Source organism: Daldinia vernicosa (genome assembly GCF_022497035.1).
Source record: "Daldinia vernicosa strain CBS 139.73 unplaced genomic scaffold F5Y00scaffold_12, whole genome shotgun sequence".
Classification (NCBI taxonomy): domain Eukaryota; kingdom Fungi; phylum Ascomycota; class Sordariomycetes; order Xylariales; family Hypoxylaceae; genus Daldinia; species Daldinia vernicosa.
Genome location: NW_025953928.1, coordinates 636,693 through 660,381, shown reverse-complemented (window position 1 = coordinate 660,381; position 23,689 = coordinate 636,693). Strand labels below are relative to the sequence as shown.

Genomic DNA, 23,689 nt, shown 5'->3' with positions numbered 1-23,689 from the left:
AAATCGTACAGACCCCGTACCAACGTAAGACCGGCATTGTAATACCTAGCATACGACGTAAATAAAGTTGGCGCACACTCATGTTTCATGAGAGGTAACAATGGCGTTCTCGTGGTCGTCTAAGTCTACAGTCTTCACGGCGTAGGGGCACGAATCCTAAAACTCGATTGGCCTTTCAAACAGCGCCTCTCGGCTACAGAATTTAGTACTGCGCAGGGCCTGGAGAAAGAGTTGACTCCTTAAGCTGAAAATGTAAGGTTGCTGTTGTATTACCGTATGTTATGTACGATGTATAGCAGGTGACTAAAGTTGAGAGAGAAATCATTTCGCAAGCTCTTCCCGAGAATGACGTTGAGAAGCGAATTCTTGTAATGGATGCGACATGCAATCGGAAGTAACCTCAATCCGCATTGATACATAATTGGGTTATGCACGAAATGCGATTACATACCGATATGGAAGTGACTGGAGAGGTCTGTACCTGTGTTTCGGACTTAATAGTCCCCGCTTTTATTCGATGGGTAGCCCACAAAAGTTCGCAAAATCACAAAATTTAAAATCCTCCCACTTTCGCAGTTTCGTAGCAGCGTCGCTTTTCTAATTTTCAAACACCAACTTACGCAGTAATCCTCACCATTAGAGCCCCTCTATTGGAAGACTGTCATCATGTCGAAAATCACAGTCGGTACGTCAATTATAAATTATTCCAATGTGAAAAGGGTTAATATACTAACACTTCTACCCCGCCAACAGTCGGAGTGCGTAACAACGTCAGCGAACTGCTTGACTATTCTCAGAACGTCAAGAAGCGGAACTTCCTCGAGACCGTCGAACTCCAAATCGGCCTCAAGAACTATGACCCTCAGCGTGACAAGCGTTTCTCTGGCACCATCAAGCTGCCTGCCATCCCTCGCCCTAACATGAGCATCTGGTATTACATTCCCTCTCTAACCTGTCTATTGTCAAATCAGCATAGGCTTACATGTGGGATATAGCATCTTGGGTGACCAGCACGATCTTGACCGTGCCAAGCACGGTGGTGTCGACGCTATGTCTGCTGATGACTTGAAGAAGCTCAACAAGAACAAGAAGCTTATCAAGAAGCTCGCTCGCAAGTACGATGCTTTCGTTGCTTCTGAGGCTTTGATCAAGCAGATTCCTCGTCTCTTGGGTCCTGGTCTGTCCAAGGGTAAGTGAAAATCCGTATATCACTCGGCAGAGATATAAGTTAACGATTCGATTTCAGCTGGTAAATTCCCTACGCCTGTCTCCCACGCCGATGATCTCACTGGCAAGATCAACGAAGTCAAGTCTACGATCAAGTTCCAGCTCAAGAAGGTTCTCTGCATGGGTGTCGCCGTCGGAAACGTTGGCATGACCCAGGATGAGCTTGTCGGCAACATCATGTTGGCTATCAACTACCTTGTTTCGTTGCTGAAGAAGGGCTGGCAGAACGTCGGTAGCTTGACTATCAAGGCTACCATGTCTCCCCCCAAGCGCCTTTACTAGACGCTGTTTCGGTATAACAAGTCACTGGAGGACGTAGTACTGGTAGCGCTAGCACTTGGGATTGTAGTCCCAGCGCTCAGATAGGACAAATAAACTGAACCTCCCAGACCAAATTTCTGTTCTGTGATCGTAAGAAATTTATTGTGTATCTCGTGATCCCGTGTGTAGTTCTGGGATAACTAGGTCACGATTGTGGAAAAGGTCTCATGTGGATCATTTCCGTAGAAAAATCCTCGAGAACCCTTCCAATTTTTCACGCCTGGATATCCACTTGTGCTTGATAAGCTGTCGTTATACAAAATTTTACAGTGGTCTTCTTCCAGGCTATGTTTAGGGCAATTCCTAGCCAGCTACGATGATTTATTTTCAATTCAGATAGTTCAGACGCTATTAATTGCGTAGAATCGAAAATCGAACACAGAACTAAATATCTCGACAGGAAATGTAGCAAACACCCCACAGTCGCGAACCAGGAAGAGCTGGCGTCGGCGGCTGATTAGGAAGAGCGTTTTCAAATTGATAAAGGAGGCCGGGAACGGAAGGAAACCCATAGAGAATAGAATTGTAACCCTCAGCAAGCCACCGTAGTGGAGCCTCCATCTGAATTAAATAAACATTTGACGATGTAGATTTAACCCATACTGATGATGAGGAAAGGAAAAGAAGAAAATTTCCAAAGGCGAAGCGCGCAGAGAAAATATTTAAAGGCCTTTTTGGGGTGGGGCGCATACCGTCGACGCCCACCCAACCATTGGATGGACCCACTAGGTTTGCAGAGGTTGCACGTGATATAACAGGTACACAGGCAGGTACTAAAGGTTAAAAGGTTATGTACCTAAGTACCGTTTCGTTAAACAGGCGCGAAGCTCAAGACATAACCTCAGGTTAATCGCTTCCGATACATCAAACGAGACTCCAACTCCAATACGCAAGTATTACTTGAAGGTCTTTTATACTTAATTTACTAGTTACATCTATATACAGCTCATCAGTTCGTCAATAGCTAGCTCGCCGTATCTATTCTCTAACTGCATGTGTCTATTGCCCTTCCGCTCTGCTGCAAGTTTAGATGGTCTATGTCTAGTTCTTCTATGAGATCACTTATATCTTGGGCACCGCGCCTAGGTAGCCGTTTAGAACCGCTTGGATCAGCTGGTTAGCAATAGCTGTCTGCGGAGGTAATCTTAAAGCTCCCTCCCTGTATCCAGCTGGAGCTGGGTCTCCCAGACCGCTGACGCCAGTCGCTATGCCTTCTCTTACTTCGTCGAAGGAGAACCATCTGGCGTCGGTCAATTCCTCATCGTGGCCAAGATGGATAGTCTCGCCGCCAGGAGTGGCCTGGCCGATCGCGCCAATCATTAAGTTGGCGGGATAAGGCCACGGCTGCGAACTGTGGATCACGACACGTCCTACCGTCACGCCGCTCTCCTCCCAGGTCTCGCGTCGGACCGCCTCCTCGATGGATTCGCCTGGCTCGAGGAACCCTGCGAGTGTACTGAACCAAAATGGAGGAAACCGATTGCTTCGACCAAGAAGAATTTTGGTGCCGTCAGCCGAAACTATAGCCATAATGACGGTGGGATCTGTCCGCGGGAAACAGAGGTTGCTTATGCCATGCCGAGTGGGGCAGTCGGCTCTCTCCTTTGGTGCACCGCCTTCAGGAACGCCTGCTAGGTCTGTCGGTGGACAGGACCGTTTCCAGCCGGCATTGATGGACGTAGTTGGCTGACCACAGCCACCGCAGAACGGGTTCCGGCTATTCCAGTCAAGCAAAGCACGAGCTTCTGCGAATATCGCCGCTATTTCATTATAAGCACATTATCTTGGTAGAATAGAATTACGCTAGCACGCACCGTCTGGGGCATTTAAAGTTAGAAGCCTCCTTCCGTCGATGAAAGAGACACCGGTGGCCTTGACGATTTCCACGATACTCTTAGCTTTGGCTTCGATGGTACCCTTAGGCGTGACATCGACAGCAAAATATGGCTTGCCTTTGTAATCACGATACTGGAAGTCGGGCTTCTTTTCATCGATACCGAGGAACAGGACTACAGGTTGTGTAATAGCCGAGTTGAAATCTTTGAGCTGTTCCTGCTCAGACTCTTTGAAAGGCTCCTCTCCCGTCAGCGGCACTACTACATCTCTAGTAACATAGGATAAGTTGGCGTAGTCTTTAGCAAGCGGTGACAAGTTATCTAGTAATAAAAATGCCGCGCTAGGGTGAGCGAAGGCAGCGCGCAAAAAGCCATAATCGGTCCTGAGAAATGAGATTCGGTTCAATGGGCTGCCGCTAAAGTAGTTGGCAACCTCGCGGCCGAATTTCCTCGACAGCATCGAGTCGTCTTCAGCAAGAACCGGGAGATCCGGAGTCGGGTGCCCCATTACGCTTTAATGTTTCTTATTGTTGAGAGAGTTGCGAGTTTCAGGTTGGAGACGCCGAATGAAGGCTCGCACGGCTTGCTGATGTGGGGTTGGTTGGGGTTGGGCTCTTTAACGAAGCCCGCAGGATATACTCAAAGACTAATAAGGGGAGTAATTATACCTAGGTATAGGCATCGACAAGAAATAACACGAGGAAGACTCTAGTTAACCTTTTAAGTAACAACTAAATAATAACGGGTCTGTCCGGATTTTGGGGAGTTGGTAACTATTAAATATTATACGTTATTTTCTATGCGGGATGTGTGTCCTTGGTTAGGTATCTGTTGATTGGTAATACAGAGTTGTTTCTTCTGATATGTACCATAAAGGACTCCCGATTACATAGTATAGTGGGGTTTCGTCTCGATGGCGATAGCCCGGTCTGTGGATGAGTAATTTGATAGCTGTTGGTCTAATTCGTCGATAATGATGGTCGGCGTTTTGCGGGAAAAGTATGTTACCCCTTCCTGCCATTGGCTCCGAGTTCTCAGCTACACATACATACATAAGTCCACACAAGTTATCTCCTAAACTGCAGGAACACGTAAGGTACCGATGTTGCAAGTAAAGTGGTTTTCAAAAGCCTGAAGTGAATATGTTGTCAGCTTATATATTTCCTAATTGTTTGTTAATCACGAGTTGAACATTTTAAATTCAGAGGTGTTAAGCAACATAATATAAACCCATGCTGGCAATTATACACTAGTAGTACCTACGTGAAGACTACCTACCTATCGGGCGGATTTGTTTCGAGGATCTTAAAATCTTGTTTACGGGGAAGTTCTTGCCTGAGATCCGGGACAACTTTAGGTGTGTAACGGTAGCCCTATCGGCGTTGAAATTTAGTGTACATAAAAAGGGTTCAGCATCCTCCGCAGAGGTGCATGCATGTGGGGTAAAGTTTGTGCGTCATCAGCTACTAACCTACCTGGAACAGAAACTTTTCTTTGTTCCGGGGGGCCGCTATGGCTATGGCGTAACATGCCATTTTCGTCATCTTGAAAATTCCTTTCGCGAACAACTCCTTTCTAATCGTTCTTTCTAATCGTTTAACTACTTGTAGTTGTAACTATTTAACTATTCATAATTGGATATCTTACTTTACTCTCTAAGCTTACACATGTTAACCTAGTATATTATTATCTTCGCTGACGCCTTTTCTATGTGCCATTGGAGCTTTGGTTACCCCTGACGTTGGTCTTATTGCAGGTCTTATTGCACAACCATTGTCCCCTGAACTTGCGCTATAGATGGCTCCTCCTACCTGGCCTTTGAACCTCGATGTCGAAGCCATATCAGGTATCTGCGGGTGAGCAGAGTATTTCATATCAATTATATCAATTAGCTTTGCTTTTCTCTCTCCATGCTAACGTCTTGTGCTTTTTTTTTTCGTAGCTCCATCTCGATTGCGGCATGGGTCGTAGTCTTCTCTCCCCAGATCATAGAAAATTTCCGACGAGGCTCCGCCGACGGATTGTCCGTTCCTTTTATCATCCTCTGGCTGCTTGGCGATGTCTTCAATATACTTGGCGCCATACTTCAAGGCGTACTGCCGACAATGCTCATCCTAGCAATTTACTACACGATAGCCGATTTCGTTCTTTTGGCGCAATGCTTCTACTACAAGGGTTTTACGTGGAAGGACGAAATCCCGTCGCCCCAGCCGAAACCGCCGAACGTCGTAATTGTCGATGAGCCTACTGAGAGAACAGGATTGTTAAATGGCCACCTGGATGAAAGAGAAAGAAGAGGCAGTGAGTGGTCTCATCTGAATCCGACTGTGCCTATGGTGTCAGAGGCTCCGGTCACGCCCCCGCCTACGCCAACGAGACTACAGTCAGTAATATGGAATTCGGTAGCTGTCCTTATGGTTTGCGTAGCGGGCGTGCTTGGATGGCTGTTGAGCAGACAGTATTCAAACGGTCAGTCCGATTCACCCGCGGACGAGGGTCTTCCTTCATTCGATCTTTGGGGTCAGATCTTCGGTTGGCTATGCGCTCTTCTCTACCTTGGGTCAAGGCTCCCCCAATTGCTGCTTAATTGGCGTCGTAAATCAACCGAAGGTATAAGCATCCTATTCTTCCTCTTTGCTTGCCTGGGAAATTTGACCTATGTCCTTTCAATCTTCGCCTACGAGCCTCACTGTGCCAAATTACAATGCGAGCCTGGTGAGGCAGAGCGGATATATGGGAGATACATACTTGTCAACTCCAGCTGGTTAGCTGGTAGTCTAGGGACTTTGCTCTTAGATCTAGGCATATTCGCTCAATTTTTCATCTATAGTAAGGATAAGTCAGCAGACGAAGAGGCTATCGATGACGAAGAAACTATTGCCGATGATGGGTACATCGAGGATCGGCCGCTTCTGCAGCGGACTGGTTCTGGTCTCCCATATATTCCCTAAACTGGAGGGATAACAGCACTCCGTACTAATAATTGCATTCACCGGCTTACAAAATGGATTTGGTACTGGAACGGAAAAGGATAATGGAGTTCGGGTTTATATTTATTCTCCCTTCATCTAAGAGAAAATTTGGAAGTGTGTAGCCAGGCTACTGACAAGACGTTGCATTCTTAATACCAAACAGGGAGATTCAGGCCGGTGTACTATATTATTCTTTGAAATACAGTTGGGATATGCAGCAATGCTTCAAGGAAGGTGGAACTAAAGGCTGCTTTTTATCATCCAATCCTTTATTTCGAACAGTTATATACTCTTGCTCCTAGGCAGACAGTTTAACCTTTTCATATACAATAGTGAATACTGTCAATATATCACCTAGGTTCTGCTTCCTTTCTATAAGTTGTATGATACGAGGTAACTAGGTACCTACTCATATATTCGAAACTGTCGCCGTTGAGACCATTTAACCGCCAGGTCTCTAGGGACCGTTGAGATATATACTATCGAATCTGTTTTGCAGCACCCTGGAATAGACATGACTATTTATAACCAAGGATCTTGTTCTAGGTGTCGATAGACTTAATCTAGATCATATGCATTACATGGCTAACCCTTAACATACCTAGAACTAGGAACTACCGCTTAACTCTTCTCGTAGGTTCCATCTACAACTACCTCCTAACCTATATGTAGGGAATTTTAGTTGCTCAGAAAAGACAGAATCGAATATCACCTTACTTAAAAACAATAGCATAATCATTCTCGTGGAACACTACTCTGTGCTTCTAAAGACGGCGAGACGCAGCCAGACTTATCTTATCGAAGATAGTACTACTTGGTACCTTCACTGTAAGTCATGCTTGAATATACCATGTATCCTATAGAGCCGTCCGCATTCAAGGTTACTGATCGGTTAGACTATTAGTTGAGTTGAGTACCTTTCTTGGTCCGAAAACCTAAGGATCATACAGGTCAAAGTTGTTAGATACACCAAGGTAGGCGGATAACATATAAGGACAACAATAAGCTTAATTCACTGATACATACGATGCACAAATTGATGCTATCAAAGCGAATACTCCCGGGCATTATTATTGGCTCGTCAAAAATCCGTAATAAATCAAACGTCATCGGAGTTTCGTATCTCGTAGACTACGGAGAAACCTTGCACGCACGTATGCCTGTTTCACGACCTCTCGCCATATGTGAGTCTATTGCCTACGAAGTACTATTCAAATGCTCCTGTCGTGGTATACCGAACCGTCGCCCAAGTTAGTCATAACTGTAACTACGATGCGTTTGCTGTACCGCCGTTGTTCAACGAAGGCGATGTGTTGGACATTACCTTAGGTAGTCAAAGTGATAGGAGATGGGGTGGCGAGTAGGGGGAGGTTCAGGGGGGGTTTACTAGTGTAGGTTCAGCCGCTTATCGACTCGAGTGCCAAATGTCAACGACGCCAAGTGGGTTTTCGCTGATCCGATCGACAATCCAGAACTGCCAGATTACTACCTAAGCTGACTCGGCTCGAGATTGCGACGCGCCGCCGTTTTCGGCATCTCCTTCAAAAGTCCGTTTTAGTATTTTTAATCATGTACATACCTACCTAGGTATTCATCCCTATTTTTTTCGCCTCTTTCTGTTTCCGAAAAATCCCCAAGGAGCCGTCGATATCACGCCACATACCCTGATGTGGAATTCTAGCCCAGCGATGGACTTAAGACCTAAGTCGATCATTGTCAATCTCTAATTTTTAAAACGTTCCAGCACATCTGTACTCGGACGGCCCAGAACTTAAAGGGGGTCGCAGTTTAGTATGTAGAACTGGCAGACCGGCGGACTGGCTGAACTGGCTGAACTACTAGGCACAACTACCGGCCCTGGTCTGAGTAGCATCCACCGATATTGGAGCCGACGTAACCAAGCATCGGACATGAGAATAATACTACATACCCATACCCATACCCAGACATACCTAAACCTTACGAGCCTCCTATCCAGTGGAAACGTGCGTGAGTAGGTCGCCTTGTTACTTTTCTTCTAGCTACGCTATTATACGCTGCTGGATTTATCGGCTTGCATGAGCTAGCATTGTAATACAACAGCTCGTCGGGGATTCGTCAGAGATGATCTGATTGATAAAGGAATACAGAAGAGAGAAAAAAAAAAAAAATAAAAAATAAAACATAAAAAGGATTGTACCGTTAAATGGATGGGTACCATGTAGGCACCCTTGTTCCCGACAGCACGGAAGTCCCGCCATCGTTCAAGATTGAACAAAGTCTGGGGACGGGGGCCCACGCTCTGCGCTACCTTGGGTATTGTACATAGACTAACTACTAGCAGCGCTACTGGAAGCGCAGATGTTGTGCTGGGACCACAACTTGGGGCTGTATGACTATCGACATCATTTTCTGGAGTTGACGACGAATGGAAAATAGGTTAGAGAAATAGTGGTTTAACGCTCACTTCGACTTGTGGTGCCATGGCATTGCTTCGTTCATATATGGTGTTCCGTCTAGATGCAGACCATTAACTTACATGGCTGTAGGTGATTGGTTTGTCTTGTCATGCCGTCTTATAGTGTATTGTACACTACAGGATATACAGATGCGATGGCGCTAACGGGGTCAAAGATATTCCCCACGGCTTCGATTCGCAAGCCTCACGACGGATCGGCACCTGAGCTCGAGGACAAAAAAAAGGAAGTACTGTAAGTATTTTATGATATGTATGTATGCGAAGAATCATACGGGCATACGGGATTACATACCTGGTTACGAGGTAGGGTTGGACATGTTACTTTTTATTTTTTTTATTTTTTATTTTTTATCTTTTATAACTGAGAACCCGGATTCCCGTATTCTGACTGACACTGGCACGGCAGAACCTGCGATGTACATACATACACTACATACATAGTACCGTACCCATGTGGTAGTTTCGAAGTTGAGGCTTAGGCAGGCTGCCGGTGGGACTCGCAAGCGAACGGTGTCGAGATAATGCAAAGACGAGATCACCCGACCCCCTTCGCTGACGAATTGAAAGATTTGTGGGGGGTGTTGAGGAAACAAGAAGTTGGCACGGACTTCCTGCGAGTAATACTATCTGTACTATGTAATACCTACCAAGCAAGGCTTCCCCCTTCGAGTCATCGCTTAAGTATGTATTACTTTGTTACTGTGCTGCGTTTTACCTACAAGTCGAAATTTCTATGTATGTAATAAGTAATAAGAAAGTCTCCAAATCAGGCCTTTTTCTTTCTTTTCTTTTCTTTTCTTTTCTTTTCTTTTCTTTTCTTTTCTTTTCTTTTCTTTTCTTTTCTTTTTTCTTCCTCTTGTTGCGTGCTTGGACCACCCCGGACTTCATTACGGAGCGTGCTTCTGCACATCTACATCCACCACCGGATCTGTGTTACCGGGGCTTCGGTACACTACACCGTATTGTATTGTACCGTATCACAAATCTAGAAGTCTAGAAATATTCTTAGCCCTCTACCTAGCAGCCTAGGTTAGGTACACTATCAACTAATATTTAACTAATATGGCTTGTTTTTCGCTAGTCTATGTACTAAATTTGCGGTCTAGGACTGTTTGCTCAGTTGCTCTACAGTAGAATTTCCAAACCACCCCTTTTTTTCTTGAATAATGGAAACTACACTAGTGTAGGTACATAGTGTAAAAAGCCTTGGAGAGGACCCTGGCGATCCCGGATCTGCCTGTCTGCTTTTAGTTGGCACACTATCCCCGCCGGTGATCGCTCCGCCTGGTCTCCACCCAGGGGTCTAAATCCCCCAACGAGAGAGTCAGTGAGTCGGGGAGTCAGGTTAGTTTCTAGTCAGCTACACTAGTGCCACTAAATTATGATATTCCGTACTGTTTATGGGTATGTACAGACCGCGCCCGTTACGGCTTCGTGCGAGTGCGGTGAGCCGTCCTGCGTTGACTCGGCAAGCCGGATCTGAATCCCTGCTCAGCTTCCTCTCCTCAAGACCCCTTGTCGAGCCTCGCCTTGCAAACCCGGCCAGCCTCTCAGGGGTCCCTTGGCCGCTTGGTCCCTTGAGTTGCTTTGCTATGTATCGTGCATTACCTACTGATCTGATAGGTTGATACCTAAGTACAATACATAGTATGTATAGGTAGTGTATGCATGTATCTTACTTACACTATATACGTACCTTATAATGTACAGTATTCACGACAGTATCTACATATGTAGTGTAGTAGTCGTATCTAGAGAATTGCGCCAGATGCGCGCCTTGTCCGCCTGGTATCATCTGGCACAGGGGAGTATCACCCAATCATGGTAATCAAGCGATTCCGGCACTGGGTCTTGCCCTTTTCGAGCCTCTCTTATGTAGGTAACAGTCTGCCTCATTGTCGGTGAGTGGTTCTGCGTGATTCATTCTTCTGCATGCCCTCCTCCCGTTCATGCTTACGCGCCCCATCGTTGCCCTCACGGTGGTAACTGCTTGACTGTACGAGTTTCGAGTCAGAGGCTCCATTGTCAGCTGTCCGTCGTAGACTAGAATTGTAGACTAGAAAGCCCTTGTGTTTTCTGCTCCTTCTTTTCTTCGAACACCTTCCTGGAGTTGGGCGTTTTAAAAATTCTTACTGTCCATAAAAATTCCTTATTTACTGTGATCATTGTAAGTCTAAAGCGCATAACCGATTCTACTTCCTATTACATACCAAGGTCCAACTCTTACACTTTCAACTTAAGCTAATCGAGTACCAAAATAGACCCGTCACATTCACCAAGGTTTATGAAGTTATAATACACCTGAGGTTGACTGGATATATTTGGTGGGACAACGCAAAATTTACCGGACCTCATCATGTCTCGGCTGCCAGACCAGCGGGACCTCACCAGATTCGGATACAGTTCCTCGAGCGAATCCGACGAAGCCCCGCGAAAAGCGACCACGACCAATTCCAATAACCAAAATCAGAAGAAGAAAAAGAAGCGCAAGCCCCCACCTCAGCAGAGCATCAATAAGATATGGAGACGGTTCACTACGAAGGAGTTTACCAAGGCGCTCGCGGTTCTACCCTTCGACCCCGTGCCACTTCCAAGCACTCCAGAACGTCCGAACGAGCTTCTAATCACAGGATATGAGCGTGCGAGAGAAGAATGCTCGCGCAAAGTCAAGAAGATCATCGCAGAATGCAAGCGCGTCAACACACGTTATAGAGATCCAGGATTTGACCTAGTGCGTTCCAGTTCTACCGTTCTTCTGAGACATTGAAATCAAATACTAACAATTATCCCCGCTATTAGGATTGGGACCTTAAGTGGCTCAAGGGCAATTGTCTGAATTACTTAGGATCGCGCAAATTTGACATCGGGAACTCTAGGCTTGGCACTAATACCTCGGTCCCGAAAGCTGTTAAGCGAGTACACGAGATCTTCGAGAAACCGACATTCATGAAGAATATAAGTGCCGGGGATGTGAAGCAAGGCTCACTCGGTGATTGTTGGCTCATTGCGAGTTTAAGCGCACTGGCCAACGTTGAGGACGGGATCAAGCGCATGTGCGTTGAATATGATACTCGTAAGTTGTAAACATGACGTATCACATTCTCTACTATTTTACTATTTTGCTGATACGAAATAATAGGCATCGGAATCTATGGCTTCGTCTTCTACCGAGACGGCGAATGGATTTACTCTATCGTCGACGATAAGCTGTACCTTACTTCGCCATGCTGGGATTCGCCAAGTATGCAGCGCGAAATGCTCCAGCAAATTGACCGTGAAGAGCCCGAGAAAGTGTACCGTAAGACGTACCAGACGGGGTCTAAGGCTTTGTTCTTCGGCCAATGTAAAGACCAGCATGAAACCTGGGTCGCATTAGTTGAGAAGGCGTACGCCAAAGCTCATGGTGATTACGGCTCGTTATCTGGCGGTTGGATCGGCGAGGGGTTGGAAGACCTTTCTGGCGGCGTCACCACTGAGCTTCTGGCATCCGATATCCTTGATGTCGATGCCTTCTGGGAGGACGAACTCTCCAAAGTGAATCAGGAGTTCCTCTTTGGTTGTTCTACCGGCCTACTCGATGGTGGTTATGGCGACCGCAACGGGATCCGCGAGGGACACGCCTACGTTGTGATGGATGCTAGGACACTCAAAAATGGACAGCGACTTGTAAAGCTCCGGTAAGTCTATTCATAACCTTCTAACATATTGGACAAACCTAATTAAAGAACCAGCAACCCTTGGGGTAAGACCCGTAAGGGTATTTGGGAGGGGCCATGGTCAGACGGTTCTAAAGAATGGAACAATGATGTCAAAGAGGAGCTGGGCCACCAATTTGGAAACGACTCCGTCTTTTGGATCACCTATGAAGATATGCTCGAGAAATATCAACACTTCGATAGGACTCGTCTTTTCCGAGATCCCGACTGGAGGTGCTGTCAACGATGGATTGGTGTTGAGGTTCCGTGGAAGGCCCAGTGGAACGAGAAATTCCATATCAAGTTGACGAAAGAATCTCCGTTGGTACTAGTGCTCCAGCAGCTTGACGACAGATACTACAAGGGATTGCACGGACAGTATAGCTTCAGGATGCATTTTCGGGTGCACGAGCAGGGGCGCCCGGACAGTGAGGATTACATCGTCAGGTCCCATGGCAACTATATTATGGAACGCTCCGTCTCGATCGAAATACCATGCATGGAAGCCGGTAACTATTCGGTATTTATCAGTGTTGTGGCCGAGCGCGACACCGACATACTCTCTATTGAAGACGTTGTCAAGCGTGAATGCCGCAAGCGCGTGGAAAACGAGAAGCTAGCCCAAGTGGGTTATGCATACGACTTGGCTCATAGCAAAGGCGTGGCGCATCTTGAACAGGTTGCGAAGCTCCGTAAGAAGTCGGACCAGAAGAAGGCGAGTTCCTCGCGTATGCAGGAACGTCGTAAGATGTGGGAAAAGCGACATCTGAACCGCGACATAACGAAGAAGCAGACCAAGAAGAACCAGGAGAAGCGTGATAAGTGGCGCGCAGCAGAGGACGAGAAGAGAAAAGCCAAGGCAGAGGCTGAAAAGGCCAAAGCTGAAGCCGAAGCTGCCGAGAAGAAAAAGCAGGAGGAAGCGGAGGCCGCCGAGAAGAAGAAGAAAGAGGAGGCCGAGGAGGCCGAGCGCAAGAAGAAGGAAGACGAGAAGCCTAAAGATGTAGCTGTTCAGACAGACGACCATAAACAAAGCGAAGATAAGAGCAGCCAGACTGAAGAGGCGGTAGATGCCAAAAAGGAGGAGGCTGGTTCCGACTCTGCTGACAAGCCGAAGGAGGAGTCAGATAATACTCCAAAAGAAGCCACAGCGGACGGCCAAACAGATGCTCCAAAGGACAAGGACAAGGACGAGACCGACGGCACTAAGAAGGAAGATAAGAAGGAAGAGGATAAGTCTGCCGATGAAAAAGCCGCCGAAGCGAAAGTTGCCGAAGAGAAAGCTGCTCAGGAGAAAGCCAATTCTGCTAGCGACACCACCCCTGCTAAGACCAGTGGACAAAAACAAAAACAACAACCCCCTCCATCCCCTCAAGCATACTCATCAGAATGCGACTCGTCCGACAGTCCGGTCGAGGACTGGGAGCTCCTCTACTCATCGGACGACATGTCCAAGAAGCCACGAATGGCCACCGCACCACCTGCGACCACTAATACTGATAATGCCGTAGAGAGTGACGGTGAGTCAGGCATGCCGGACCCGTGGAACGCCATCTGCATCGTCGGGTTCCGGGTGTACTCCAAGGACGAAGACCTGGACCTGCGCGTCGTGCTCGAGGGCGGCGACATGGCGGAGAACGGCATGGGCGAGAAGGGCCCCGCGGACATCGACAACGCGCAGATGAACGCCGGCGGCGAGCGCGCGAAGAAGCAGAACAAGGACGTCACGGACGAAGTCGAGATCGTCGACGGCGAGCTCGTTCATAAGAAGAAGATGGTCGTGCCGGATAACGATGACGACGAGCAACAGAAGAAGAAGAGTGACGATCAGGTTGATGAGAAGAAGAAGGATGAGAAGAAGAAAGATGAGGAGAAGAAAGATGAGGAGGAGGTGAAAGATGATGAGAAGACAAAAGATGATGAGAAGGTGAAAGATGACGACGAGGCTAAAAAGGAGGATGAAAAACAGGAGGATGAGAAACGTGAGGATGAAGAGGGCGAAGCAGATGCAGATGCCCACAAGTCAGACGATAAAGACGACGGTGCCAAATCAGACACCTCCGAGTCGTCCGTCGACTCGACGCCGATTCCAACGCCTGATTCCGACTCGGGCTCGGGAGACTGTAGCCCGCAGTACTCGGCAGCCGAGAAGACATCCGGCGACTCATCAGCAGCCCAGCCCCAGCCCCCGGTCTAAGAGGGATATTATCTTCCATTCCATCCATCACACTTTCCTCGACAACTCGATTCCCCCCCCAGCATTGCGTGCGTGTGTGTTTCTTTCAACAATTAATTACTCCTTGTTTTTCATCGCGTTTGGAGCATGATGGATACCTTTTCCTTTTTTTTTTCCCCTCCTCTTTTCTCTCTCTCTGTCTCTCATATTCGCGGGCATTGATGATGATCTTACGATTCCCGGCTGTATAAGTCGTTACGAATAGGACGGGCCTGGCTGGCTGGCTGGCTGGTTGGTCGGTCGGTCGGTTTTACGAATCGGATAGGGCTCCTGTTGGGGGTGGATGTGGCCTGGCTATTATGCATCGGTAGTATGGATGGCGGTGGCGACGACAGACGGCCGAGAGAGGCTAGATAAAGCTATAGAGTCACAAAATTGTCACCTACTTAGGTAGTCTCTCTGAATATCTCTTTCCACTCCATAGGATCGACGACCCGACTCAAATAAAAATGAAAACTTCAACATCATGTCACATTCACAGAGTTTTACTAGATGATATATGACTTGTGCTTGTTCGATAGAGGTCATCCCTACCTTAGATACGGAGATAGATAGGTATTATTATCGACGTATGCGCTTCCCCTGAGCTGCCCAATATGAATGCTATCTCTATGGGTTATAAGTCACGGCCGTTCAACGGTTACCCACCGATCTATATCCCCGCTGCTCAACCCTCTACGTCGTGGAATGCACCATCAGTATCATCCGACGGCAACCTCTGCGCCTCGCTAGCAATGCGCCGCCTCTCGACCCTACGCCTCCAAGGTCCGTAGGCAAGGACGGAGCCAAGCCCAACCACGAGGAATAGTCCACAAATGGAGCCACCGATGATGTCGAAGTGATCACCGATCTCGCCGAGACCATCCCAGAAGGAGCCTTCGGGTTCGGCGACATTCTGCACGAGCGACAGAATCTGGATGATGCCGATAAACGCTGAGACGACGACCGTGATGCCCGTCAACACGATCGAGTAATACAGGATTGCGACCGTATCGCGCGCGAACGCCTTGGATGAGTATAGCGCCATCATGAGGGCCCCATCCGTCGTGTCTAACATGCACATTCCCGCTGAAAGTCCCGTCGGATGTTAGCCAATGTGAATCTAATCCGATCATTTCCTCTCTCCCCATTCTACTTAGAGGAATAATAAAAATCAGAGCGTACCTGTGAATAGGATCGGGAATATGAGAATAACCCAAAGACTTGTCCCCTGCGCTCCTTGAACGCTTGCGATACCCAAGATGGCGATCTCAGAGCTTGTATCGAATCCAAGTCCAAATAAGACACCAAGAGGATACATCTAGAAAGGGGGGGGGTCAATAAACCACGGCTATATTTTAATCTAATGAAAAAAAAATGAAAAAAAAAAGGAGAGAAGAGGTTGCAAAGATAGCAAACAAAACTTATCTGCGCATACTTTCCAAGGCCGGTCAACAATGCGAAATAACCTCCGAAACACAGTAGCAAGAAACCCAGCGCCCTCGAGCTGCAAGTTAGTCGCAGCCTGATCCTCGTCCGCCCCGTCCTGCTCCGGGTGATGCGGGTCTGCCTCGCGGAGGACGGCGCGGAGACGGCGCACAAGGCGATACAGGACCCAACCGTTTCCCAGGCACAGCAGGATGAGGAACGCGGCGCTGACGCTCGTGCCTACGATCCCGCCGACGTACTGGAAATTGTCGAAACGGTCGCGCAGGGCGCCGCTGGTAGCCGCTACGACGATGCAGGTGATAATGACGATGGTGGAGTGGCCCAGGCTGAAGAACGTGCCTACGGTCACGGGCCGCTGCCCCGACGCGATCAGGCGCCGGGTCATCAGGTCGATGGCGCTGATGTGGTCGGCGTCGAGGGCGTGGCGGAGTCCTAGCGTGTACGATAGCACGGCGGGAGTGATCATGGCCGGGTAGTAGTGCAGTACCACGCCGACCGCCGCCCAGACGATCATGTTGGCGAATATCAGCGTCCCGATGATTTGTACCACGGGCAGTGGGAGAGCTTTCAGCCGGCCCGGGAGCGGAAGGGCGCAATAATGCGAAGATAGTCGCGGCATTCTCTGTTCTCTACCTACGGCTCGATGCTGAGAAGAAAGAAAGAATAACCCGGTATAACCTAGAAACTCTCCCAGAGAGCACTGATGTTCTAGCAACTATTATATCTCTATATTAATATCAACTTTTCAACTCATTTTTAAAAGAAAAAAAAATCGCAGAGCAAGAGTATAAATAATAATACTAAGGTAAAAGCAGCAAAGTAATTACCTATCACAAGCTCGCCCCCGCACCCGCCGACAAAACGGGACATGAAATAATAATAAAATGAAAGACGTATCGGTATAAGATAGACGCTTGACCCAAGGTGCCGGTGCTAGCCCTAACCATCCCGGGCCCGATCTGGCAAAGCCCGCTTGGTATTTGTATTGTATTGCACTATAATATGCAACCTTCTATTCCGGCGTTGGCCGAGGCTGATAAGATAAAAGTTTAAATTGATTACTATCATCATTCATTATTATTAGTCATTGATGCCATGACGATTTTGCCAATTTAGGAGTAACTTATTAACGGGGCTTACTTAGTCTTTAGTATTCAGGACATACATACATATCAAAGGAGACATGTCATGTATATTTCAATGAAATAGGTATATTGCTTATAGTTAACTAGTCCAAGTTTAGCTCTATGATATATGATTCGCATTTTGCTCGCATTGGAATTTTATGCTATAGAAGCATTATTAGCGATGAGTTTGTTTGGTACCTAATGTTACCTACTTCAGGATATATTCAGGCTTATACCTAGTAGGTACGGTGTGTTCTCCTTAGTTGCCCATCTGACTCAACATGATGAAGAGACAATCCATCCATCACAAGAGCCGGCATTCGTCGATCCGAGTATTTTCGTAAAACTCCCAATTATACCACCGAGTTCAAGATCGCACGCCCACCAAGCTATAAGCACTTACTAACACCACTATTACCATTGCACGCATAAAGATGTGGCGTACACGGTCGAGTCACCAAATAGTATTCAGATCAAACAGTGAAGTACCTATATCTAGGATATAACAAGTCTCGACAAATTGCACCTTGTCAGTCGCAACTCGAACCTTTTGCGTATTAGTCCTAGATTGTTTCCCTCTCATCAAACATGAAAAAAAAGAAGTCATATACAGCTTGAGCGTTTTCATAGTTGAGGCAGAATGCCCTAACCCGATCTAGTTCGTTATCATAATATCATTCCGGTGTTCAAGATGAATGCCCCGTGTAAATTCGAATAGCGCTGCCCCCATGAAAACCCCCATGCTATGATGATGATATAGTAAGAAGAAATAATTTGTAGTCGCTTCGTCAAAACCGCAGCTAATCCCTGAAGCTAGCTGGTAGGTGTGGTTGTATGCAAGTACCTGGGTAGGTACCTAGGTGATTTCGCGTTCGTGGCCGTGTGAATTCGACCCGCATATAGAATTTGGTTGTCGTGTCCTTCTATTAGCACTATCGTAGTGCTTCTATTAGATTTAATGATGAAAATACCCGAAATATTCCGAATTCGAGAACTGATCGTGGGTGTTGGGATATTCCGCGAAACAAGTGCTTCTCCTCGAGCCTCCCCCCTGCTTCACTACGTGACGTAGCATTTGAAAAACACAACCGCGCCTTCTAATGATATCCGTAATCCTCCTCTTAGCCAGCCCAACCGATGAACTTGCTGCGTTAATGTTCTGGCTCGTGGCCATCTCCTCCAAATTCATCCTTCTGTTGGATAATGTGTATCCAGGATGGCTGCTAATGGCTCCACTTGTGTAGCTTTGGCCGTTAACGAGGTCTTTCTATCTTCACTAGGTATCGTGCTAGTATAACGTGGCCGACTTAATATTTTCCGCTCAGGAAGAAGAGAAGCCGGAACGAAGTCGTGGGGACTCAACGTATATTTATGGCCTCGATGGTGCGTACCGGGACGAACACTGGGCTCATACTCGGGGAAATATCTGACGGGTTAGTGACTCGGCTGGCCTAATAAGGGGTAGGGTTCCGTGGGATAGTTACTGGAAGTTTGGTGTTAAAAGATACCACACCTAAAGAGCTGGTAAATTGCCATTTTCAAGACAGCTCGATATCTGTGAGCCATACAGAAGCTTCAAACACGAAGAATTATCCGATGCGCAGATTTTATAGCACTTGTCATGATCTGTCCGAATAGAAGGGTTCTAGTTAGTTTTAGCGATGGCCACCTTTGTCTTTGCGGGATACCTTTATGATTCATCACTAGGTACTTATAGCTTCGTCTTCCTCGGCTTTTAGCAACACGAAATGTCTTGGGATGCTAGGCTTATGTGTTAGCCGAACTAGCTATCCTCACCCTTTTGACTATGCTACATGAACAACTTCAACAGAGATCGGGCGCTCGTCGGTCCGGGGTAATTAAGGAGGGCGACGTAGATCCTTTACTTCCTCCGACTAAAGCGGCGTCTTGTCCTATGAGGGCGCGTCCTGTTGGGACGACGTCCCTGGGAGGTGTTGGCGGTTCCTAACCCTTTGTATTAGAGGGCTTTGTGCTCTTGGGGGTAGTTGTTTGCTCATCACACAAGTACCGAGCTCTTGCTTACCTGAGCTCGCCAGTTGTGAACTCCCGAAATATCGCCAGCTCATGAAAAGCGCTCGCTAGGGTCTGTACTTGTGCTTCACTCGGGTTCGTCATCGCCAGCTCAAGGTCGACCATGAAGCTTGCTCGGACTGTAAACTGGGAATCATATCGTTGTCCTATTTTTCTCATGCCATTTAATACAGTATTCGCCTCGGGGGCAGATAAGAACCCGTTGCGTAAGGCCATGCTTAGGAGCCCAAGCATCGTCACCTCGGCCACCTGAAAAGAGCCGTCTGCTCTAAAATCAGTATTCCACCCGGAAACAAGAGGCGTTATTTCTGAGAAATACACTCCATAAATATGAATTAGTGTGATACATGTGTGCTCACAAATGCGTAATCAAGTAATGTAAAAGAGTGGGCGTAAGGAGACAGCATCACATACTGAGGAGAAGTTAGTATTTGCATCAACAATTCAAGACACAAGCTCCATGGGGGACATCAGATTCCCGAGGTAAAAGAGAGCCCGCGTTACGTACCACATATTCTCGTAGCCCGTCATGCAAAGCATGAAGTAGAACCAACACTCCGGGTTTCGTAGCTTACCAGAACGCACGGTTTCGCAGAGCATTGCGTTTGATAAATATAGAAGAGCGATATGCCACAACGTTGACGAGCACGCATGGTTGAAATTGATGCAATAAATGAGAACAAGTCGTTTCAGCTGGTTTACCGAGGATTCGTGCAAGTCTTTTATAGCAGCCGTAGTTGTGAGGTGCTTCATCTTTATTTCCTTGTCGGCCGATCCTTGTAGGAATGGCCAAAATAACTCCATCACGGTACAATGGAAGTAAAGACTACGCCGAGTTTATGTTAGAATGACGAGGTGGGTTGAAACAAGCAATCAAGAAGCCGAAATAAAGCACGTCTGGCCTGGAATTAACATATTCGGTAAAGGGACCTTACTGTAACATTAAGTTGGAATGGCGGTTGCGTCTCCCCCGCGACAGTTCAAGGGGAAGAGATGCTGCCCATTCGAACATCCTTAGATATATCTGTTCTGCGAATTCAACCGTCGCTCGGGCAGCGGGAACAGTATTGCTTGTCCCAAAATAGGCCCAGGTAATATCGTGAACGATCAAATTGAACTTACACACCGCCTTGAAGGCTTCGCTGACTTGGCTCGACACAAGAGTCCGCTGGTGTGGATATGAATAGTTTGTGTGTCCATGGGTCTCAAAGTATTGCCCCGGCATGGGAAGCAGTGGTGGGGTCTCGATCTCTGTTCGATGTAGATGCAAGGAACGTATGCTAGGATATGTGGTTATGAGTATTTGCTAGAAGATATATATATATTGGAAATAGATTGTAGATCTGAGCGGTAAGGCCAACTCACCAAGCGCATGAGAATATACCCCATGAGGTATGACTTGCAGCTCTAAGCCAATCTTGGTGATGATCCAACCAAGTTAGGGCCGATGCGTTCTCGGAACTCACCCCAAAGACTGCCGCGGTCGGGGTTAGCATAGGTAGCCAATGATTTGCTTCGTCTAGTGCATAAGGACCACAGGGACATGGGTATCTTAGTGACGTCGCCGCCGCCGCACCTAGTACGTGCAGACGTTCCGGAAGTTGACTTACGGCCCATACGTTTTCCCATTTGGATACCTTCATCAAGGCATTGGTTCGCAAATTCATCACGGCCTCGAGAGGCTGATGTACTATTCAGAAATTGAGCTGCTGCTGCCGCAGTTAGCGTATTAGTGAACTTTTCCACCTGCCATAATCTCTCAGCTTCTGACTCGAAAGCAATGATATAAGCCGTTGCCTCTGGCTGTAAACTCGAATACGATTGCTAGGTCGCGTCAGCAACCGATCGTAAATCATAGCTCATGGTATTTCCTAGATTCCCCGTATCTAGATTGAGACTTACACAGGTCCACCCTAGTAGGGCATTCATGAGCAGGGTAGAGCAGAAATGAGTCTTCCCCTGCATGCAGTCATCTAAGAACAAATCGGCATCAAATAGGGGACACCATGGATGATCAATCTCCAAGTACAACGAGATTAGGGTTGCGGCTAGCTCGTTCGTAATAGGCACGGTGGTCCAGTTCAGGAAGTTCACGTTCTTCAGTCGGTCGTCAACAATGGTGTGCATCGATTGCAATGGTTCAAAATTTCCTATTTCGCGGTCATTCGCGTCTAATACAGTTGGCGTCACTCCACTTCTGAGGCCGCCCTCACTCGGGCCAGCAGGAACGCTTGACGACGATGGTGTGTCTCCTTGTCCAGCGCTACGAACGCATGTTAGCATTGAGGTCGCGAGGTTATAGGGCTCGTAAGGTATGGTCTCCACAAACCCAACCGTAAGGGAAGCATACAAGCTAGGCACTCTTGGCTGCTGAAGAATAACTGGGCGTAATAGATCGGCTAGGTTAATAAATGCAATCTCAACCGGAATCAACATCGGGTAGGTGGTTGGACATCGCATCATGAGTTCGTATTCGGGCGTCTGTTGGGTCTCGGGTATGAGGCCTGCCATTAGCTGCCGATTGGATAGCTTCACAGGCAAAAGAGGATCGTCCTCGAGGTCTTTTTTTACGGATGCTAAGATATCGGAAGTGTCGCTCGCTCCCTCGGCAGGATTCCTGGTAGCTTTTAGCCGTCTTAAAATGTCTAGAGACACGGCGTCAGGGGCCGATTCAAGCAAATCGAATATCTCTAGCATGTCTTCTGTGGATCTCCTGAGGGATTCGACCTCCCGCTTCAAAGCCATGAAGGGGGTCTCGTCGCTGCTGGCGGTGACGAAGTTGCATTCCACGCCGGCCTTGCTGCAGGCCGTGCAGGAAGGTCTTTTGCCATCACACTAACGGGTATGGGTCAACGACTCGAAGGGCTCGACACGAAAGCCTCTGGAGGCAGAAGACAGAAGGCAGAAGGTGCGGTTACTTACACGGATCTTCTTGAGACGGCAGTTATTGCAAGCAGCTTTGGAAACTGTACGTTTCTTGATGGGCGGACCGGTCTCCTTCTGAAAGGCAGATTCCGGTGCCTTGGCCTGAGAGCCGGAAGGCATGGGCGCCGGAAGTAGTCGTTTGTAGTTTTCGGACATTGGATTCCTACAAGTCTTTTTCGACTTACAGACTCCATAACAGACCTCATGTCTACCTAATATCGAAATCGGACATTTTGGCCCGGATGTTCTGCGACGTTAAAATTTGTATCTATGGAGAGAGGAGTCCTGGCTGTTTCTCTCGACATCGGAAACGATAGATCAAATGTAGCCAATCATACCTGTGGGATGGTTCGGGCCTCACTCCGTGAAGCTTGGGGATCTAATCTCTCTCAGACCCGTTGCGCCTCGTGTAGTCCGGCCTCGATTAAGCGTAATTGATAACTTGAGAGAGCAGGTAGGTAAGGTATGAACTATCCTAAGGGAATTATAGCCAGTGTCAACGTCCGTCCGTCATCTGGCGGAGACTTTAGATTGGAACGTAGCTTAGTTCCGGTTATACCATGTAACACGCAGCGCATGATTATCGAGTACCTTCTAGGTAGATAATCGGCATCCCTAGGCTAAAAGTAGGTACCCAAGCCTACCTTACATAGTTACTCAGTCAGAAGACAATAAAGAAAAGCATTTGTAAGTCAGCCCAGAGAGGGAAACTTAGATCAGGTACCATGTTCTCATGTCGAACAGAGGCTAACTAAGCTACTATTGGTTAGACCAACACTGCCAAGAGTTGCACAAGCTCTCCCAATGGTCAGGTTGACTAGACTTGCAGGGAGAATCTAGCCAATCAAAAGAGCCTGGAGCGAGCTCCGAGCCAATCAAATATCTTTCTCAGCGATTATTATCCCGTTTTGGGGTGTACCATAGACTCCATGGGACTTCATATCGCATCCTATCTTAATATCCTAAAACTACTTGACTACACCTTAGGTCTACTTGAAGCTCCTTTATACCTACAATACATACGTGTAGGCAATCATCTAGTAGTTAATAACTAGTTAATAACATATAGTTAAGAGATTCGTCATCAGCAATAATTTATCTAACTCTCGTTTAGTTAACTATAGTTAAGAACATTTCCTGAGACTTCGGTCAGAAGTGACCTTACCCAGGTAGCTATCTATTTTCCTCGTTGGTGTTTGTTCCGAAAGCGAAGTGGCATGATTGCGCTTGTTTGTTACATAGATATGTAAGGTATATATTATATACGCATATGTATCGGTTTAGTACTCTGGAATATTAATTTAAGCCTTAAGGTACTCTTCCCTGTTCTAAATGTTAGGCCTCTGCCGAAACTGGATATTTGTTTTACATAGGACTCGACGCATACTAACCTATGTACGTAGAGACACGCCTCTG

At 47.2% G+C, this 23,689-nt stretch overlaps 7 protein-coding genes across 7 annotated transcripts; 3 read left to right on the top strand and 4 right to left on the bottom strand.

Annotated features, from left to right (window-relative positions):
* The first annotated feature begins 519 nt into the window (after window positions 1-519).
* F5Y00DRAFT_231583 (ribosomal protein L1p/L10e family protein) lies at window positions 520-1,623 on the top strand. The gene is made up of 4 exons (XM_048007043.1): window positions 520-685; window positions 754-931; window positions 996-1,189; window positions 1,247-1,623. The coding sequence occupies exons 1-4, from the start codon at window positions 667-669 to the stop codon at window positions 1,507-1,509; spliced, it is 654 nt and encodes a 217-aa protein (XP_047866980.1). The 5' UTR covers window positions 520-666; the 3' UTR covers window positions 1,510-1,623.
* On the bottom strand, window positions 1,624-2,147 carry F5Y00DRAFT_231582 (uncharacterized protein). Its single transcript, XM_048007042.1, has one exon. The coding sequence runs from the start codon at window positions 2,107-2,109 to the stop codon at window positions 1,933-1,935; it is 177 nt and encodes a 58-aa protein (XP_047866979.1). The 5' UTR covers window positions 2,110-2,147; the 3' UTR covers window positions 1,624-1,932.
* A 297-nt stretch (window positions 2,148-2,444) lies between these two features.
* F5Y00DRAFT_231580 (NUDIX hydrolase domain-like protein) lies at window positions 2,445-4,231 on the bottom strand. Its single transcript, XM_048007041.1, has 2 exons — window positions 3,363-4,231; window positions 2,445-3,308 (listed from the first exon to the last, which is right to left on the bottom strand). The coding sequence occupies exons 1-2, from the start codon at window positions 3,889-3,891 to the stop codon at window positions 2,611-2,613; spliced, it is 1,227 nt and encodes a 408-aa protein (XP_047866978.1). The 5' UTR covers window positions 3,892-4,231; the 3' UTR covers window positions 2,445-2,610.
* Window positions 4,232-4,829: 598 nt separating this feature from the next.
* Window positions 4,830-6,936, top strand: F5Y00DRAFT_231578 (PQ-loop-domain-containing protein). Its single transcript, XM_048007040.1, has 2 exons — window positions 4,830-5,239; window positions 5,326-6,936. Exons 1-2 carry the CDS (start codon window positions 5,181-5,183, stop codon window positions 6,332-6,334), a joined length of 1,068 nt encoding a protein of 355 aa, XP_047866977.1. The 5' UTR covers window positions 4,830-5,180; the 3' UTR covers window positions 6,335-6,936.
* A 3,691-nt stretch (window positions 6,937-10,627) lies between these two features.
* F5Y00DRAFT_231573 (cysteine proteinase) lies at window positions 10,628-15,208 on the top strand. The gene is made up of 5 exons (XM_048007039.1): window positions 10,628-10,980; window positions 11,075-11,544; window positions 11,613-11,886; window positions 11,953-12,490; window positions 12,545-15,208. Exons 2-5 carry the CDS (start codon window positions 11,170-11,172, stop codon window positions 14,700-14,702), a joined length of 3,345 nt encoding a protein of 1,114 aa, XP_047866976.1. The 5' UTR covers window positions 10,628-10,980; window positions 11,075-11,169; the 3' UTR covers window positions 14,703-15,208.
* F5Y00DRAFT_231569 (NicO-domain-containing protein) lies at window positions 15,161-17,114 on the bottom strand. The gene is made up of 4 exons (XM_048007037.1): window positions 16,997-17,114; window positions 16,159-16,884; window positions 15,906-16,041; window positions 15,161-15,809 (listed from the first exon to the last, which is right to left on the bottom strand). The coding sequence occupies exons 2-4, from the start codon at window positions 16,786-16,788 to the stop codon at window positions 15,409-15,411; spliced, it is 1,167 nt and encodes a 388-aa protein (XP_047866975.1). The 5' UTR covers window positions 16,789-16,884; window positions 16,997-17,114; the 3' UTR covers window positions 15,161-15,408.
* Window positions 17,115-19,477: 2,363 nt separating this feature from the next.
* On the bottom strand, window positions 19,478-22,926 carry F5Y00DRAFT_25216 (uncharacterized protein). The gene is made up of 9 exons (XM_048009907.1): window positions 22,612-22,926; window positions 22,271-22,520; window positions 21,699-22,183; window positions 21,251-21,611; window positions 20,959-21,172; window positions 20,714-20,822; window positions 20,284-20,628; window positions 19,857-20,174; window positions 19,478-19,611 (listed from the first exon to the last, which is right to left on the bottom strand). Coding segments are annotated over exons 2-9 (1,992 nt in total). The 5' UTR covers window positions 22,430-22,520; window positions 22,612-22,926; the 3' UTR covers window positions 19,478-19,610.
* Between the last annotated feature and the right edge of the window lie 763 nt (window positions 22,927-23,689).

Bases quoted from the DNA above. Each gene is read 5' to 3' on its own strand.
- F5Y00DRAFT_231583 (XM_048007043.1), top strand. The intron at 932-995 runs GTATTACATTCC...TGTGGGATATAG, and splicing joins CGCCCTAACATGAGCATCTG to CATCTTGGGTGACCAGCACG. The intron at 1,190-1,246 runs GTAAGTGAAAAT...ATTCGATTTCAG, and splicing joins GGGTCCTGGTCTGTCCAAGG to CTGGTAAATTCCCTACGCCT.
- F5Y00DRAFT_231580 (XM_048007041.1), bottom strand. From the start codon at position 3,891: ATGGGGCACCCGACTCCGGATCTCCCGGTTCTTGCTGAAGACGACTCG. The intron at 3,309-3,362 runs GTGCGTGCTAGC...ATAATGAAATAG, and splicing joins AACTTTAAATGCCCCAGACG to CGGCGATATTCGCAGAAGCT.
- F5Y00DRAFT_231578 (XM_048007040.1), top strand. From the start codon at position 5,181: ATGGCTCCTCCTACCTGGCCTTTGAACCTCGATGTCGAAGCCATATCA. The intron at 5,240-5,325 runs GTGAGCAGAGTA...TTTTTTTCGTAG, and splicing joins GCCATATCAGGTATCTGCGG to CTCCATCTCGATTGCGGCAT.
- F5Y00DRAFT_231569 (XM_048007037.1), bottom strand. From the start codon at position 16,788: ATGCCGCGACTATCTTCGCATTATTGCGCCCTTCCGCTCCCGGGCCGG. The intron at 16,042-16,158 runs GTATGCGCAGAT...CCCCCTTTCTAG, and splicing joins TTGTTGACCGGCCTTGGAAA to ATGTATCCTCTTGGTGTCTT. The intron at 15,810-15,905 runs GTACGCTCTGAT...CGGGACTTTCAG, and splicing joins ATTCCCGATCCTATTCACAG to CGGGAATGTGCATGTTAGAC.
- F5Y00DRAFT_25216 (XM_048009907.1), bottom strand. From the start codon at position 22,429: ATGTCCGAAAACTACAAACGACTACTTCCGGCGCCCATGCCTTCCGGC. The intron at 20,823-20,958 runs GTAAGTCAACTT...CGACCGCGGCAG, and splicing joins AATGGGAAAACGTATGGGCC to TCTTTGGGGTGAGTTCCGAG. The intron at 20,175-20,283 runs GTAAGGTCCCTT...AACTCGGCGTAG, and splicing joins CATTCCAACTTAATGTTACA to TCTTTACTTCCATTGTACCG.
- F5Y00DRAFT_231573 (XM_048007039.1), top strand. From the start codon at position 11,170: ATGTCTCGGCTGCCAGACCAGCGGGACCTCACCAGATTCGGATACAGT. The intron at 11,545-11,612 runs GTGCGTTCCAGT...CCCCGCTATTAG, and splicing joins GAGATCCAGGATTTGACCTA to GATTGGGACCTTAAGTGGCT. The intron at 11,887-11,952 runs GTAAGTTGTAAA...ACGAAATAATAG, and splicing joins GTGCGTTGAATATGATACTC to GCATCGGAATCTATGGCTTC.
- F5Y00DRAFT_231582 (XM_048007042.1), bottom strand. From the start codon at position 2,109: ATGGAGGCTCCACTACGGTGGCTTGCTGAGGGTTACAATTCTATTCTC.